At 42.3% G+C, this 17248-nt stretch overlaps 1 protein-coding gene across 12 annotated transcripts in view; it reads right to left on the bottom strand.

The window, feature by feature from the left end:
* The window catches only part of TNIK (TRAF2 and NCK interacting kinase), a 416471-nt gene that overhangs the window by 321961 nt on the left and 77262 nt on the right, over window positions 1–17248 (bottom strand). For 8 of the 12 annotated variants that reach the window (XR_013528405.1, XM_035278926.3, XM_035278927.3 and 5 more), the window contains exon 2: window positions 1713–1778. Coding sequence is in view for 8 of the 12 variants with exons in the window: in XM_035278926.3 (XP_035134817.1) it covers window positions 1713–1778 (66 nt within the window). In the remaining 4 variants the exon portion in view is untranslated. Of the gene's footprint in view, window positions 1–1712; window positions 1779–15685; window positions 15830–17248 lie in introns of those variants that run through there. The other 4 variants (XM_054247170.2, XM_078353843.1, XM_078353844.1 and 1 more) reach the window with 1 other exon arrangement.

Raw genomic sequence — 17248 nt, 5'->3', positions numbered from 1 at the left:
TGAGCGTTCTCTGCAGAATCTCTCTTAAACTTGGAAGCTGCCAAAGTACCGTATCAACCACCAAGCAAATGGAATCCTTTAGAATAACGTTGACCACCTAATTACTAAATATCTTCCCTCTCTTAAAAGATCTGAGACTTCTTGCCATTTGTTTCCTTGCCCTTTTCGAATAACAAGAAATTATGGGTAATTCTGGATTTTCCAAATATTCTCATCCTTAATTGAATCTCTTTGCTATCTCATCTTATAACAGTGCAGAGTTCACCGTTTGAATTAGTGTACCAAGCTGTGAATTGTCTCCCAAATGCATATCCTACGGGTGGGAAACATAATACAACAGAAAGGCTCTAAGAAATAGCACCATAAAACCAACAGCATGTTACAGAGTAGCTCCTTCATATTGACAGCAAATCAGAAGTAATTTTCTACCTAAGTCAGAGCTTAATTCATTAGATACTTCACAAGTTCAATCCAGTTTCTCAAAACGCAATAACACAATCTTCCAACTTAATTATCTTCATTGGAAGTGTTTAAAAGCCTTTGCTGAGACACATTTCTTTCTGTGTCAGACAGGATCAGCATCAAGTGAGCAGGTTGGGTAGACTACATTCTGTCTAATGGTAAAAGGTAGACAATGTAGGAAATAATTTTCTTGCAAGGGAGGCATTTCCCTCTGGACACCAAAGGGAACCTCTGGTAAATAAACATATACATGTGTGCTTTAAAAAACAGAACCTCAAGAATACCCTATAAATAATACTTTTGACATTCTGCAGAATTGAAAATATTACAACCTGAATGACTTCTGTGATACATTTAATTAACTGAGAGAAGTTTAGGGCTCAGCAGGAATTTTTAAAAATAGAGCACAAGATAATTTGTAATGAAAATGCCATCTCATATCACTGCCACGAGGGAAAATGATGGATATTTCCCTAGAAATTATCGTGAGGAAACAGTTGGCTTGTTTTGCTGGCATTTCAATAGGTCATTCAACAAAACCCCAAAAGTTTTAGTCCAAAAACAGTTCACTTTCATTTTTTTTGAAAATCAGAAAAGGAATCAACTCACATTTTCAACCAATCATTTTCTGTAGATTATACTAGGGGAAAATACCTTTTAAACACTTTTTGAGTGAATTTGTAAGCAAAAATTAGTAAACCGTCAAGCAAGACTTCTTATTCCTCAGCTCAGTCTCAACACAAGTTTAACCTTTAATTATTTCCTAACACAATTTGTCACTGCGATTAAGCTTTGCTTTGTGAGGTAACCAAGTTTTCTTCAAACGCTGTTCACTCCACTCATTTAATTCATGCCCCAGGCCAGTAACACATCTACTTTTCCAGCTGCAATAGTTTAATAGCTTCGATTTCTAAAGTAGATGGCATTCTTTTCTCTTTCAAAAACCATTTCTGGCAGAGATTAACGTAGAGGAGACCAAACACTTGAAGAGCTTCAAATATGTAGCATCAGAATTCATGTGTCAGATACAAACACAATAATAGATAATGAAGTGAAATACCCAGATCACAGAATCCAATGTAGGCAACGTAACGACAGATATATTTTAAAGATGGAGAGTCAATCAACAAGTATGTCACTTCATTTTAAATCTGTTATGAGCCATTTATGAGCAAGTATAGACGGCACCGCAATTCAACGTTCATTAACTGAAACCACACACAAGCCACACTCAAACTCAATGTACTTACCTTGTAAACTTGCCCGTAGGTTCCATTCCCAACAAGTTCCACCAATTCAAAGATCCCTGCGGGGTCCTGAAGGAAAACAAGCAAACAATGAAAACTCAAAACAATAGTCCAGGCATCGCCTTAATCAAAAGCAAATCTTTATTTAAATTAAGCAAATAAATAACAACTTTAGCTTTGGGGGCTCTCATGTGTTAACATTTAATACTATCACAATTTTGAAATTTAAGTCAGCTGCAGCTATGAAATTAGTCAATTTCCATTTTCTTTCCATTTGACATTTCTATGAAATGTGTTTAAATCGGGAAAAAGGAGATGCTTTTTCAAGTGAAATAATAGAAAAGAACACATTTCTCACTGTAACATGGAAACACACTTGGAGGAGGTACATCAGGATAAAGTGAGAGACTCATCATCCTGAGAAGGTTCTAATGTTCTCTAATATTTCTCTTTGAAACGTCTGAGCTGTTCATTGCGTTGAGTGAGCCCTGGTAGTTAGAAGGGTGTTCCTGCACTGTGGGACAGTCTTACCTATGGTAGTCAACAGTTTCCAAGGGAAAACAGTGAACTTAACTGCTTCTCTCAGAAAGTTTTTCTTTGGATTCATCTCTTTTCTGTAATACTGCGTCTACAAAACATGCTTTTGAGCATAGCCTCCAGTGCCTGTCGTACCTGCCGAGTAGCTGCCAGATTTAGGATGCAAACTAACTTGGAGAATTATTCAAGTTCTTACCTCCAAACAGTTGTCTACTAACCCTGGGAGTCAGCTAAATGTTAGGGTGCTCAATAATATCCAATAATTGCTGCTTTTATAACTGAATTACTATCCCAAAAGGTTGAAAAGAAAAATCAAAGCCTATAAAATTCCATTCCGAGGCAGAAATTGACTTTTACCCTTTACTAATTCCTAACTGGACAGAAACTGCTTCTTTAAAGGCATAAATCTAAGAGTCACCAACTTAAATGCCTGCAGAGGCCAGGTCAGTAATGTAAACAAGTAAAGTGGTCCCGTTGGGGCCTGTGGCAAACTGGGCAACCCAAGGCTCCTTGAGGGAGGTAGGGTGTGGTGGGCTGTGGCGGGGTGGGGTGGGTATGGTGGGGTGGGGTATGGTGGGGTGGGGTGGGCTGTGGTGTGGTGTGGTGGGTATGGTGGGGTGGGGTATGGTGGGGTGGGCTGTGGTGGGGTGGGGTGTGGTGGGCTGTGGTGTGGTATGGTGGGTATGGTGGGGTGGGGTATGGTGGGGTGGGCTGTGGTGGGGTATGGTGGGGTGGGCTGTGGTGGGGTGGGGTGTGGTGGGCTGTGGTGTGGTATGGTGGGTATGGTGGGGTGGGGTATGGTGGGGTGGGCTGTGGTGGGGTGGGGTGGAGTTTACTTAGCTAGAGCCAGTTGTTGTCAACATACGAGCACAATATTGCCAGATCTAAAGATTTTTCAAGAGAAACCGAACATTGCATTTAATGTGAGGTCTCCTATTTTTTAAGTGTTAGGCATTTAATTTAAAAAATATTCTAAGGAACAATTGAAAATAGACATCGACCTTTGGCCTATCTCTACCCAACAATTACGTGAGAGCGCTTACGTTATTACAGTGGGTGGCTGAGAGGTAGGCAGGGAACAGCTGAACTTCAGTTGCAGATAGACCTGGGTTAAATAACAGCTTTGCCTTGACTAGCTATGTGGTCCTAGGAGACCCTGGGAGAGCAACATAGTGTCTGGGCCTGCAGGGATGACACCCACCTAGCCGTGCTCTTGTGAAGAGTGTGGGCCTTGCACATAGTTGGAGATCTATTAATACCTAATAGTTACCACTTTTAAGCTGAGAAATTCCACACTGCCAGCAGGATTTAAATGGGGGAAGGGGAAAATGAGTTTCTCTGCTATTCTAGGGAAAGGGAAAAACGAATCTGATCTGACAAGTCAGGATGCTTTAAAGTCCAGTCTGTGATAAATCAAACTCAAGAAAAGCCCTTGGGCAAGTGCTTCAAAGATTCCACATAGAGAACAAATAAAAAGAAAAACAAAAAGCAAACAATGCACCCAACAGATTAAGCACTTAGTCATTGAAAAAGATTGGGGTTAGCACTACATTACCTACTCTTACAAAGCCAGAAGGGCAAGAAACCACACTCCATGTTCATGTCCTGAAAAATCTAGAGGTCCAGAAGTTCCAGCTGTGCCCCACCTGGTCTGGGAGGTGTGGTTCCAGACAGAACCATGAAACCAGAAGACACGGTTACGGGACCAGAGTCTGAGTCGACTAACACCCCATAGCTAAAAGACACTGTCAAGGCCATCTGGGAAGCCTCCGGATAGGAAAGAAAAATTTTGTTGATTAAACTACTAGGCCATTAGAGCAGCAAGTTTTATTACAAATGGAATAAGAAAGAAATGAGGAAAAGAAAAAAAAAAGCCTATAAATGGTGGCAGCTGCTGTTTGTTTCTAAGCTGTGCTTCCCAGCAGTTTGTTTGCTTGGTGGTGGACCTGCAGCATATTTGGAGAGAGGTTCCACATTTGCTTGAAATATCTCAATTGTGTTTTCAATGTACATTTTTCTTAACTGAAAAAATATAATAGAAAGAGAAGAAATATGGGACAGTGATGAGTGGCTGCCTCCAGGAACCTGGGAAGCAAACGGGGATGTGAGAGCACGAGCAGGTGCAGAGCAGGTATCAGCTTCTACACACAAGGGCCACTCGCCTCCGGGGTCCCCTCTCAGAGCTGGGGTGAGTAGGTGGGTCTCAGGAGGATCTGGACAGCTGACTTGTGAGACTCTTTTCTCTCCTTGAATAATGTATTCTTGGGTATAAGTCCCAGCCAATCAGAGCCAAGGAGGCTCAATGCTGAACCTTTAGTTCAAACGGCTGGGAGAGAGAAGCTTTTTGCTGGATGCATCCAAGGGCTTCAGAAGCAAAGTTCAGAGGACATAAAGAGAGTTCTACTGGCAACTGGCCTTACATAGGCAACCAAACTGGAAAGAATCATCGTATCAGAATTGTTCCCCAGGAATAAACTCCGAGAATCCCTGATATGTAGACTGTGTCTGTTTATTGGGGTATGCCTCAGAATCAATACCTGCCAGGGAGTAAAGGAAGAACTGGACTGAGCCGAGGGAAGAGCTGAACTGAAATGTAGTGGAAACAAAAACTTCATCTGATCCATGGGAGCACTGGAGCCAGGATAGCCCTTCAGAATTATCCTACCTGGAAGCATCAGGCCTTTGCATTCCATGTCCACTGACCATGACCAGTCATTGCATGTGGGCTGCCCCCAACACCCATCCCAGAAATGACAGTCTTCGATGAAATGACACTCTTCAGCTGAGGACATGTTTCAGGTGAGAGCCATTGCTAGCTACCTGCACTCCCATCAGGTCGACAACTGAGTGCCCCAGTAGTGGAGAACTGAGCTGTCTGTGACATACCACGACATACACTACAAGCATCACAGCTAGAAATGAGAACCAGTTTGGAATTAAAAGAGAAGTCGGTGGCATCTACAGTCTATGGCATACTGACAGTAACAAGGCAAAGTAGCATGGCAAGAGTCATGGTATTTGCAAGGAGGGGGCTCTTTGAGATCCTAGACACAGAAGTCAGAAGTATTATTCGGTGACACCTCAGTATTGACCGTAGGCTCTCTTCTCTCTTTCCCCCAATCCAAGTGCCTGGAGAGCTGGATGTTTGTGAATATTCTTTCACACAATTGCATTTTATCATTAGCTACATCCTTATAGAATTATGATAGAGCTTGAACAGTGTACACATGTAGCTGTTTTCTCCACTCTAGAGTACCTCTAAAGTCATTTCTCCAAAAGGTCACCACAACTTCAACTTCTAACATGTAGTGGTTGCTTCTCACTCCTGTCCTAGTTGTCCCCTTTGAGGCATTTATACTGCTGAGCATAACCACTCCTGTTGAAAATACAGCCCCTCCACCATCTTCTATCACACCTCTTAGTCTTTCTTCTGCGCACACCTTCCAGGTGGGCTTCCCCTAAGTTTCCACTCTTGTCCACCACTCCCCTAATTTGGTTCACTAAGTGTCAATGGTTTTATCTCCAAATGTCCACCATATCCATCTACTCCACTCCATTCACACAACAGGCTTCATTCATCATTATTTTCTGGGACCATTTGCTTTTAGTTAATTCTTTCCTCCTTCTAAGCTATTCTTTATACTGATCTTTCTAAAATAGACATTTCTAATCATGACACTTCATGATTTAAAATAATAGAAGCTATGGTTCAAACTGAAAGTCGAGGTCCTGTCATTCTTAGGCCTGGCCTCCATCCCCAGCCTTGTGTTCCATCATTCTGTGCTACAACCAGCCACATGTCCCTCATGTCCCTAATACACTACACTCAGCCCTTGGTTCATACTGCCCATCTGCCAAGATTATTTCTTCTGCTTTCTTTACGAGGCAAGCCCTCCTTGAAAGCCCGGCTTGCTGCCTCCTTTCTAAAGCCTTTCTCAAATCAGCACCACTGCCCGCCTCCTGCAGCTGCAATATGTTGTGCATAGCTCTATGATAACCACTTTCACATGGTGCTAGCCTCTCTTACATTTCTCTCCCTTGATGAATTACAAATGCCTCAAGAACAGGAACTATAACATATTTATCTTAGTATTTCCAGCACTTAGCATGGTGTCCAAAACATAAATGCTAGACATAACTATTTACTGACTAAGGTTGATGTTCCACTTCCAATTCTTCAAGACATGTATAGAGGAAGTCACAAAAAATGGGATCAGAATGCAGAGCCAAAAGTCTAGCAAACTTACATCATTTCTTTTAAATCTAGACAAGTTGTTCCACAACTGTGCCCTCTATCCTCCTTACCCCAATCAATCCCTAATGGACAAAGCTGTCACATGTAAAAACCCCTATAGTATTCCCAGCTCTAAAAAAAAAAAAAAAAAAGGTAAAATCCATAGAGCCTGTTGCAATAAACTGTTGCTCACATGCATCACAAGGACAGGTTGTCAGAATGCGGCCAACGGAATGTGCAGCAAGGGGAGGAAGCTATACCTAATAATCATGTTACAAAGACAGGAAAGCTAAGAGAGAAGAATCCACTTAATTCTCCCTCATGTGTTTGCTTAGCTGCCCTTAAAGCCGGGATGAGCAGCATGGAAGAAAGTTACATACACCAAGGAGAAAAGAGCAAATCATTGACATTTACCAAAGTCAAGAATCCCTGTTGGCTACACATGCCTTTATTCAGATCTTAACCTTTGCTGGGAGGCTGAGAAAAAAATTTAATTCTAAGGTAGAGTAGTTTACATTATTTCATCATGAAATATAATTACATATCAAAAGGCAGGCTATTCCTTGAAAGAAAATGTAATTTTTCAGCCAGTACTGATAAAATCAAACTTGGTTAGTCATGACGATAAAAATTACGATAATAGTGAACATCTCATAAGGACACATGTCAGAAACTATTCTAAGCATTTTTTTATAAATAGCTCATTTATCACAGCTTTATCAAGTGGATGCCATCATTATCTTTGTTTTACAGATTAGGAAACTGAGGCACAGAGGGATTAAATGCTTAGTGAAGGTCACACCAACAATGAGCCGCAGAGCTAGGATGTTTACCCAGGTGATCAACTCCAAACCTTGAGTTCCTAATCACTAAACCATCAGCTTCACGGAACCCGAACTCCCAGGCTTTGATTTAGCACCTGGTAGCTCTCTAACCTGGAGCCAGTTTCAGAACTCCTCTGAACCTCAGTTTCCTCATCTTTAAAATGTAGACACTATTATTTCCCCTGGGAGCTACAGTGAGAACTGTGAGTGTCTAGACTAGCTTGGGGCCTGATACGTAATAGGACTTTAATAAATATTCATTTTTTCCACCCTTTTCTCTTTAATCTTTGAAAATGAGTTCATATAATAAACAAAGAATGTGCCACAGTAAAATTCAGTAAGCATTTCATAGATTTTTAACTAAAAAAGCCAATAAAACTAATCTAGCCAGTAAAGGAAAACCTATTTCTTTTCAACCAATAATATTACCCACCACACGCTTAATAAACAGAGTCAGATATTGATGGACAAATGTATGTCTCTTTAGAAATCAGTAAGACAATTGAGAAGACACATTAAGTATTGGGGGTTCCTGGGATATTGAAATAAATACTATTTTTGTGAGTTGATGAAGTTTAGATGGCATTGGCAGGCCCAAGCCCAGCTTCACAGCAGAGTGGAGAGATTTAATATCCAAGGTTTGATATTCCCCGCCAGTAAGTTATACTTTAATTCCTCCAGGTCCTCTGAATGATACTGGATTTATAAGAACACTAAATAACTTGGGCTAAATCCCGAAGATTGAAAAAGGCAAACTTAAATCTGTAACTAGGATGACTGTTTCCTTCACATCATAAAAGATGATACATATTCTTCCCAATGCCTCCCCACTTCTTTGAAAATGAAATTAACACAGGTCATGAGCAAATGGCTTACACAGACTCTAGACACCCCTCCTCCAAAACGCCTCTTAAAGACACAGCCGTCCTATGACAGAATCTTTTACTTGAGGCCACCAGTCCTTTGGCAGGGTAAAATGCATCCAGCAGAATATGGATGGCTGATACTGCTCCCAGAATGACTGTCTACCCCCGGATTCCCTATTGACATCTGCCAAACGACTGTGCTTACTCTAAACTTAACGGGCCTTAAAAAGACCAAAATGTTATTTCTTTTAGAACCATATTTAGCAGCTGTTTTGTTCGGTTTCAGCCCTAACTGACAAGCATATGCTTACAAAAGCAAAACAGAACAAAGAAAACACGAACAGTAGGAGAACTCTCCAAATTTATCTTGAGCCTTCAGGCTTTTCAACACCATCTTCGAAAGAACAGCACTAGGAAGCTGCTGAGTCAACCACCCCGGGATTCTGGTTCATGCTGCACTCACAGCCAGGCAAGGTCCCTCAAAGGTAACTTTTGACTTTCACTTCCCCTCTTCTGAAGCAGTAGAGGTTTCCAGAGTCAAAGGTCTTGCTTTACACAGTAAGATGTATTCAATCCCTGACTGCTCCCTGGCACCTCCGTAGCCATCTACTGTGTGTTGTGCACTGTCCAAGGTAGAGGCAGTGGGTACATGGCCCCTGCTTCCTGGCACTTCCAGTCTAAGGAAGGAAACAGGCACGAGCAAATCACTACACGTACACAGTGATTACATCATCATAATGGCAAGCAGCATATGAGAAAAGGTGCTCCAAGAGTATTGATCCAAGAGATCTGGAATATAGCCCAGAAGCTTATCTTCATTAACCTGCTGGCCCAAAGAAGGCATCTCAAGTGGAATAGATAATTCAAGTAAAAAACATAAATACATAGCTAGAGAGAGGGAGTGAGCTAGGGAAAATACTGATGGCTGATTTTTCTTACTTGATCCTCAGTGCAGGACAAATTAAACTATGCAAACCTATCACAGGATCCATCCAAAACAGTTAGGGCTCAGTTCTGGATTCCACGCCTTACTAGTGTTCGTTGTCCCCTTTGTCCCCTTCCAGTTTTTTTTTTAATCTGTAATTTGGGAAAATGGCCCTTGGCCTGTGTCTTTACAGTGTTGCATCCCGTGTGTGACTGTTCTAGGTAACTCCCCAGCTCCCCATGTCAAGCATCATCATTTGGGAAGGGCTGTCCCGAGTGTAGGCTGACGCCAGGATGTCATCTCCTCCAATAGAGCAGTTCCTGGCTAGTATGGGTATCCTCTTACCCATACTAGCTCCTCAATGACCAGTCAGATCCTGGCAGAATCAAAACATAGTCACAGCCAAGCCTCCAGGAACTGACCCTCGATACTGGGAGCTTCCAGTTTGGCTTTCATCTCTCAGGGCAGGGAGACTGGAACCTTCTCATCTGATTGATTTGCAGTCTGCTTAGTTTCACCTGCTAATAATGTGCAGCACCCAGAAGAGACACTGCTTGTAATCCCCCTGCTCAGCTGCTTTACTCAAGACCCTGTAGCTCCAGCCTGTCCTCACAAAGGCAGCCTTGAGAACTGGATTTGAAACATTACTCCTTGGATTAATAGCTACAAGACCTTAAGCTGTCCAATAAGCTATAATAGACATTATCGCGGCCATTGGGATAGGCTATCGCATGTGCGCTTTGCATACATTTTCACACTTCATCCTTATAGCAACCTGGGAAATAGGTATTACTAACCCCAATATTCAGATAATAAAACTAAGGCTTCAAGGAATTCAGTAACTTGCCTAAGATTAAACAGTAAGTGGTAGCAACAGCAGCCAAGACCAGACTGTAAAGGTAAAAATACCTCTCATGGAGGATAGTTCTGAGAATCCAAAACATATGTAAAACATTTAGCACAATCCATGGCAGTGCTTAATAAATAATGGCTACTGACGTAATGCTGTTGCTAGTGGTATTATGAAAAGTTTCCCAAGGTGATGACAAAATTGGTATGTAGTAAAGCCAGGATTCAAATCCAGGTATTTTGAATCCAAGTCCATTATTTCTCATTTCTCTACAAATGACCAGTGCTGAAATTAACTTGGGTTTACAGGGATGCTCAAGGCCTTGCGGATTAACAACGGAGCCAGAGAATGGGCAGTGACCTCAGGCCAGGCCACCACAACCAACCACGTGGCTGGGAACATTGAAGTTGTCTATACCATGGTTACTTGGTGTCCCTGCGTCTTATCAGAGCCAGAAGCCCCACAGAGGGAGAGCAAACAGGCTCAGATTTCTGTCTGAAGCTAGTTTCTTCTTTTGCTACTTTGCCATTAGCTAGGATGAATGCTAATTACTTTAAGCTAACCAATTAATTGGCAGTGAGAGGCAGTATAACATAACAGTGAAAACCACAGACTACAGCCAAAAGCCTGAGTCGAATCCCAGCTTCATCACGTACTAGCTATGTGACCTTGGGCATGTTATTTAATCTTTCTATGTCTGTTTCCTCAACTATAAAATAGTGATAATGGTAATATTCACTTTGCCAGATTATTTGGTACAATAATTAATATATATAAAATGGGGAAAGCAATATCTAGCATATTGTAAGTGCCTGAAAAGTGTTAAAATTCTTTACTCAAGGAAGAATAACTTCTTTATTCCAAGAATGAATAACTTCTATTGGTTTTGTTCACTGCAGTATTGATCGTGACTGGGGCATCAGAGATACTCAATAAATATCATCTGGAAGGAGCGAGTCTTTGCATCACCAGTTCTACCACCGACAGCCATCAATGCCGTGAGCTCTCTAACACTTGCAGCAAGGATTTCTGAGATCATATCAATAAAATCTCTACATATTTTACAGAAGAGCAAAGAGAGGCCAGATAGGCTCTATATACTTATATAATTACAGGTTTCTCCAACAAGAGAGTTTAGGTGATTTGTCTGAGGTCTCATCCTAGTTAGTGGCAGAGTTAAATCAAGACCTGTGTCTTTTGACTTCTAGTTTTTCCTTCCGTTTGATTTAACTCTTTGATAAACCAATGGAATTACACATTGCCTTTCAAAAAGTGGGCCTGGAAGGGAAGGAAACAGGGACAGTAGGTGAGATGGGCAGGCACCGCTGTTCTGTTGCAAAATCTAGATTTCTGGGTTAAGAAATCCATTTCATTCATTTCCAGCGCTGATGTAACACGATTTAGCACACTACGTCACATGCATATATATGAGCATAAAAGATAAATAAAATTTTCAAAGTATATTTTTCTCAGTTCACAGACTTAGCATATTCATACTCATAGTTAGCTCAGTTCCAAATTATTTCCTTTCAGATGAAAACACAGAATTTTATATAACTTGATTACCTCCCTGCTTACACTGGATAAATACATATATTCAATTAAGAACAGAAAACTAGAAAGAGAACAACCAAAGGACTTCTTGTAACACCGACTTGAATATTGCTTCTGATTTTGGTGCATGGAATAGCTATTTTAATCCTTTGTCAGCTGTTGGGATTCACTGGCCAGCCCTTCTCATGCTTCCTGACCCGAAATTCCTGAGTCGCGACTACAAACCTGCTTGTGCACACAAGGAATGCATAAGCCCCAACTGTATGTTCAGAGACTATTTTCTGTTTCTGGTTTTGTTTTGTTTTTTTGGGAGGGGGCTTGCTCTGTTGCCCAGGCTGGAGTTCAATGCAATCTCTACCTCCCAGGTTCAAGTGATTCCCCTGCCTCAGTGTCCTGTGTAGCTGGGACTATGGGCACAAACCACCACACCCGGCTAATTTTTTGTATTTAGTAGAGATAGGATTTCATGTTTCATGTAGGCTGGGATGGGCTTGATCTCTTGACCTGTGATTCACCCGCCTCAGCCTCCCAAAGTGCTGGGATTACAGGCATGAGCAACCGTGCAGGGTCTCAGAGACTGTTTTCTAACACATCCTAAGTCAGAGAAAGGCACACCAACTCCATAAGGCAGGCTAAGAAAATTCTTGGCCAGGCACGGTGGCTCACACCTATAATCCCAGCACTTTGGGAGGCCAAGGCAGGTGGATCACGAGGTCAAGAGATCGAGACCATCCTGGTCAACAAGGTGAAAGCCCGTCTCTACTAAAAATACAAAAATTAGCTGGGCATGGTGGCATGCACATGTAGTCCCAGCTACTCGGGAGGCTGAGGTAGGAGAATTGCTTGAACTCAGGAGGCCGAGATCGCGCCATTGTACTCCAGCCTGGGTAACAAGAGCAAAACTCTGTCTCAAAAAAAAAAAAGTTCTTCAGGGTACTAAGTCACAAGGCAGATTTTGGACAAGGATAACTATCTCCATCTCCAGGAATTTTTCTCAGCTCTCCTAAAGTCTTTTAAAAAACACACATGCAAGTTGCTCTAAAGGTCCATATGCACTAAATCCACCACGACCCCCAACCTGGTCCCTTCCCTCCCATCATCAGGTTGTTGCAGAGATTATATCGCTGTTTGGGAAAATGTACCATACAGTTTACAAAGATTTGCAAACATGGGATTCTTCCAGACCTGTCAGGACAGGGTAACTTTCCAGTATTTCCAGCCACACGAGGTGGAAATGATGGGAACCAGACTAGCAAATATTTGGCCTTTTGCCTTTTTGAAGATGCTTAGATGAAAAAAAAAGATAGCAACCGCAGGAGTTGGACTTTAAAGACAAGAGCTGGTTACCTAAATAATTAAGAAAGATTAGAAAACACTTCAAGGTTCTATTTTGGAAGAAGAGCCTTAGCAAGACCATTCCCCCAAGATATTCATTTACTACCTGCTAACAACAGGCCAATGACATGTTATTTGCTTGAAAGCATTTTCAACAGTGCTTTCTACACCTATAAGCAACCATGAATTTGACCAAAGGCAGAGGTAAAACTGGCAAGAGGAACCGAACGCTACTCTAAACTCTACTCTAATGGGAGTACGAGACCCCCTTTACCAGTTACCTACCTGGCCCGACCCCTCTTCACAGTCCAGGGAGCTCCCTTCTTTGCCCTTTTGCACAGGGAACCACTGATGAGGGCAAGAGTTGTGTGCACTGAAAGGGACAGGGTTAATGCCTTTTGACCAACGGCCCGGGACTTTTCTACGAGTAGCCAAATACTGGCTGGTTGATTAGATCATCTGTTACTCTTGCATTACCAGAGAAGGGTGGGGAGATGGCCCAGAGCCATGTAGGAACAGCCAGGAACCCAACAACAGCTACCTGGGCAGGGGCCTGTCATCTGGCAGAGGTACAAACCAATCTTAGTCCATCATTGGTATCACCAGTAATGGTGCAGATGGCTGGATAATACCAACTCTTATAAATCGCATACGGATGTAAATCACAGGGCTTCATTTGCATCTATTTTTTTCAAGGCTTTTATCTCTATAGCTAGGCCACCATAAAGAACATACAAGTTTGTTTGCTTGCTTATTAGTTTTGCAAGGCAGATAATATTTTGTAATGGGGGCTTTATACCATCTGTTCAAGGATCTTAACGCTTATTGGCAGACTTAAGGAGCTAAAGCCAATCCTTTTGTCCCTCCAGATTCCCATGGCTGTTAATTTCCACTGTCAAATAAGTTTGGGAACACTCGGTTAAAAAGATCAGCAGGTTAGGGGTTTCTTTACTGCAAGGCCTCTCAAAGCTTTTAATGTGTTAATGTACCCTGCGAATCTCCAAAACAAAGCAAAGCTTTTCACATTTTCCAAACTTGTCTGGCCACAGAACACTCTTTGAGGAAACTTTGCATCTCCTCTAAGCACTGACATTCTGTGGTACATAGAATGGAAAATGAGAGCGTATAGAGCAATCTTTTCTGTCGATCCCACTTAAACTGAAGCTTGCATCTTAAGTTACTGTAACAGAGATGGATCAGTGCCACCCAATATTCATTCTCCCCTTGCTCCTTAACACAAATTCCAATTTTATTTGGGAGGCAATGCACCCAGCTCAAAATATACATGTCCTAGTCCCACTGAAGCTAGGAGTGAATACCTGACTAAATTCTGGCCAATGATATGTAAGCAGAATTATTGTGTGGGGCATTCAGAAGGGCTGCTCACATGGAGCTCACTTAGCTTGGAAAGGGTTCCTCTGTCTTCCTCCCTCTCCTTCCTGCTGCCTGGAATGCAGATGTAATGGCCAGAACACTACAGCCATTTCTGATCCTGAGGTGAATTTAAGAATGGAAGCCTTGCCCGGGTGCGGTGGCTCAAGCCTATAATCCCAGCACGTTGGGAGGCCGAGGAGGGTGGATCACAAGGTCAAGAGATCGAAACCATCCTGGTCAACATGGTGAAACCCCGTCTCTACTAAAAATACAAAAAATTAGCTGGGCATGGTGGCGCGTGCCTGTAATCCCAGCTACTCAGGAGGCTGAGGCAGGAGAATTGCCTGAACCCAGGAGGCGGAGGTGGCGGTGAGCCGAGATCGCGCCATTGCACTCCAGCCTGGGTAACAAGAGCGAAACTCCACCTCAAAAAAAAAAAAAAAAGAATGGAAGCCTTATTCTCAGATTGTTATAGCAGTACAATAAAATGATCCTATGCCTTTGACGAACATGGAGCTACCACGCCACCACTGAACTGCCGATGTCTGAACTTCTTTATCTTGAAAGAGAAACAAGCTTCTATTTTCCTTAACTCACCAATATTTTTAGTTTTCTGTTTGATGCAGCTGAAATCTACTTGATTTACTTTGAGGTTTACTGTTCAGATGTTTTTATTAATTTATGTTTAACTAACAGTCCTTCTTTAAAGTATTCTTCTCCATCAGCCTTTTGATCTTTGGTAAAGGTGGCAGTCTCTACGGTTGTTGCATAAATGTTCTATTTCTCCTCCTGCAGGCATGTTATAGGATGGCACTTCCCTACCCCTCTTGAAGCCAGATGGAACCCCATGATTTACTTTGGCTAATGAAGTGTGCATGGAAGTGATGTTCCACTTACAGATGGAATATTTGATTGAAAGTTCAAATCATTGTGTTGACTGTGGAAGCATATGTGGACATGATGCCTCCATTAGTCTGGCACTTAGGTAGCTGATGAATAGAGTCCTCTACTGATCCACCCTGGGCATGTGACATGGTCAAGAAATAAACTGTAGTTATATAAAGCCTCTAAGATGCTGTGTTCCCATATCCTACCCTACTTTACTCTGACAGAAAGAACAGAAAAGACCGAAAAGTGACGGTCATAATCATAGTGTATAATGCTTTGTAACTTTTGAAACAATATATGAGAAGAACTGCTTCACGCTGATATCTCCCATGCCCCAGACATTATGCAGGGTATTTTGCAAAGGTTATTTTATCTCATCTCTGCACCAATCCTGCGAAGGAGATTGTTCACAAGAGGAAAAAAAAAAAAAAGTAAGGCTACAAGAGCCTCCAATGCCAAAACATACCTTCCCCGCACTGTCTCCCAGCTGCAACATCTGAAGGCAGCCCCCAGAAACAATAAAATCTCTTACAAAGCTAGCTGATGATACAAGGATAGGGAAAGACCAGAATTTTTAAAATGTGCCTACCTTCATAAGGCTGACTGTACCTATGGCGTCAACCAGATCGTGCTGGAGCTTGTGGTTTGGACCCCACTGAGGGTGACAGCATTGGAAGTCCTTAACTGCTCATTTTCGAGGACCTTTCAACTCAAAACCTGCTTTTGAGCCACTGTCAAGGTAACCTAGCAGCTGAGAATAACTAATTGGGCAACATTCTCTGACTGCTGGCATGAACGGCTATAATCTCAGCATCACTGTGGCAACCTGACTGGAATGCTGGTTATTCACACAAAGAAAAACCGGTCTCCATTCGACCAGAATTGCGTTTTGTCTTTGTTCTACTTTTCTCATTACAAGTTGCTACTGAAGGAATAATACTTCCTTTAAGAAGAATGTGTATTACTGGTCTGTGCAAAAGCAGCATTTTCTTAGCCCCCAAAATATTTGGGAAGTGGGGGAAAAGTAATATATCCTTCATTGCCACAGGCAAAGAGACTATTAAGAAAGCTCTATATAAACAATGGTAAAAGTCATGTTGGAGTAATTCTGTGACCTTTTAGCCAGGCCACAGGATTCTATGGAGATGTCAACGGTGCAACGTGGGCAATGGATGACGAATTACTAGATTACATTCAATCAAGCGATGCACATTTCCTGAGCACCTACAATGTGCCATCATAGACATTCTCCTCCCAGGGGTTCCCCTGTCTACTCTGCTCTCCCATCCAATCTCAGGCTTCTTTTTTTTTTTTTTTTTTTTTTTTTTTGAGACAGGGTCTTGTTTTGTCAGTGCAATAGTGCAATCTCTGCTCACTGCAGCCTCCGCCTCCCAGGTTCAAGCAATTCTCCTGCCTCAGCCTCCTGAGTGGCTGGGACTACAGGCGCGTGCCACCACCCCCAGCTAATTTTTGTATTTTTAGTAGAGATGGGGTTTCACCATGTTGGCCAGGATGGTCTCGATCTCTTGACCTCGTGATCTGTCCACCTTGGCCTCCCAGAGTGCTGGGATTACAGGCGTGAGCCACTGCGCCCGGCCCAATCTCAGCCTCCCTTTAAAGCTACAGTACACCTCTCCCCATGCATCAACTACAGCCACCTGCTCAACATTTTCAGAAAACGTTCCGTACACCCTGCATTCTGTGTCCTTGTTCCCTTTTAGTTCTTGCTATCCATAAAGTCCTTTGGTCCCATCTTTGTCAGTCAAAGTCATACCAGTCTTTTGAGGTCCTACTCAAATCATAGTTCCTACCTAAGTTCCTCCCATTACACTCCATTAGAGTAAATTCCACATTAAGCTACCTCCCAAAGATCACTTTGAACGCATCTGTCTTACTGCACTAAGGCAACTCTCCAGGGAGCAAGATCACCGTTTGAATAAGCCTTTACCACTTCCAGTTGTGTTACCTTTGAAAAATTACCCAATCTTTTAGAGCCAAAGTCTCTTCACCTATAAACAGCATGCTACAGAGACTGCACCCGTGACCATCCAACTTACTTGGGAACCTTGTTACAAATGCAGAAACTGGGGCCCTGCCCAGACCTACTGCATCAGGATTAATATTCCCAAGTTATTTCAAAGCATGTGAATGG

This window comes from Callithrix jacchus, chromosome 17 (assembly GCF_049354715.1).
Source record: "Callithrix jacchus isolate 240 chromosome 17, calJac240_pri, whole genome shotgun sequence".
Taxonomy (NCBI): Eukaryota; Metazoa; Chordata; class Mammalia; order Primates; family Cebidae; genus Callithrix; species Callithrix jacchus.
Note: the sequence above shows the minus strand (reverse complement) of the source record. Positions and strands in the feature narration are given on the sequence as shown.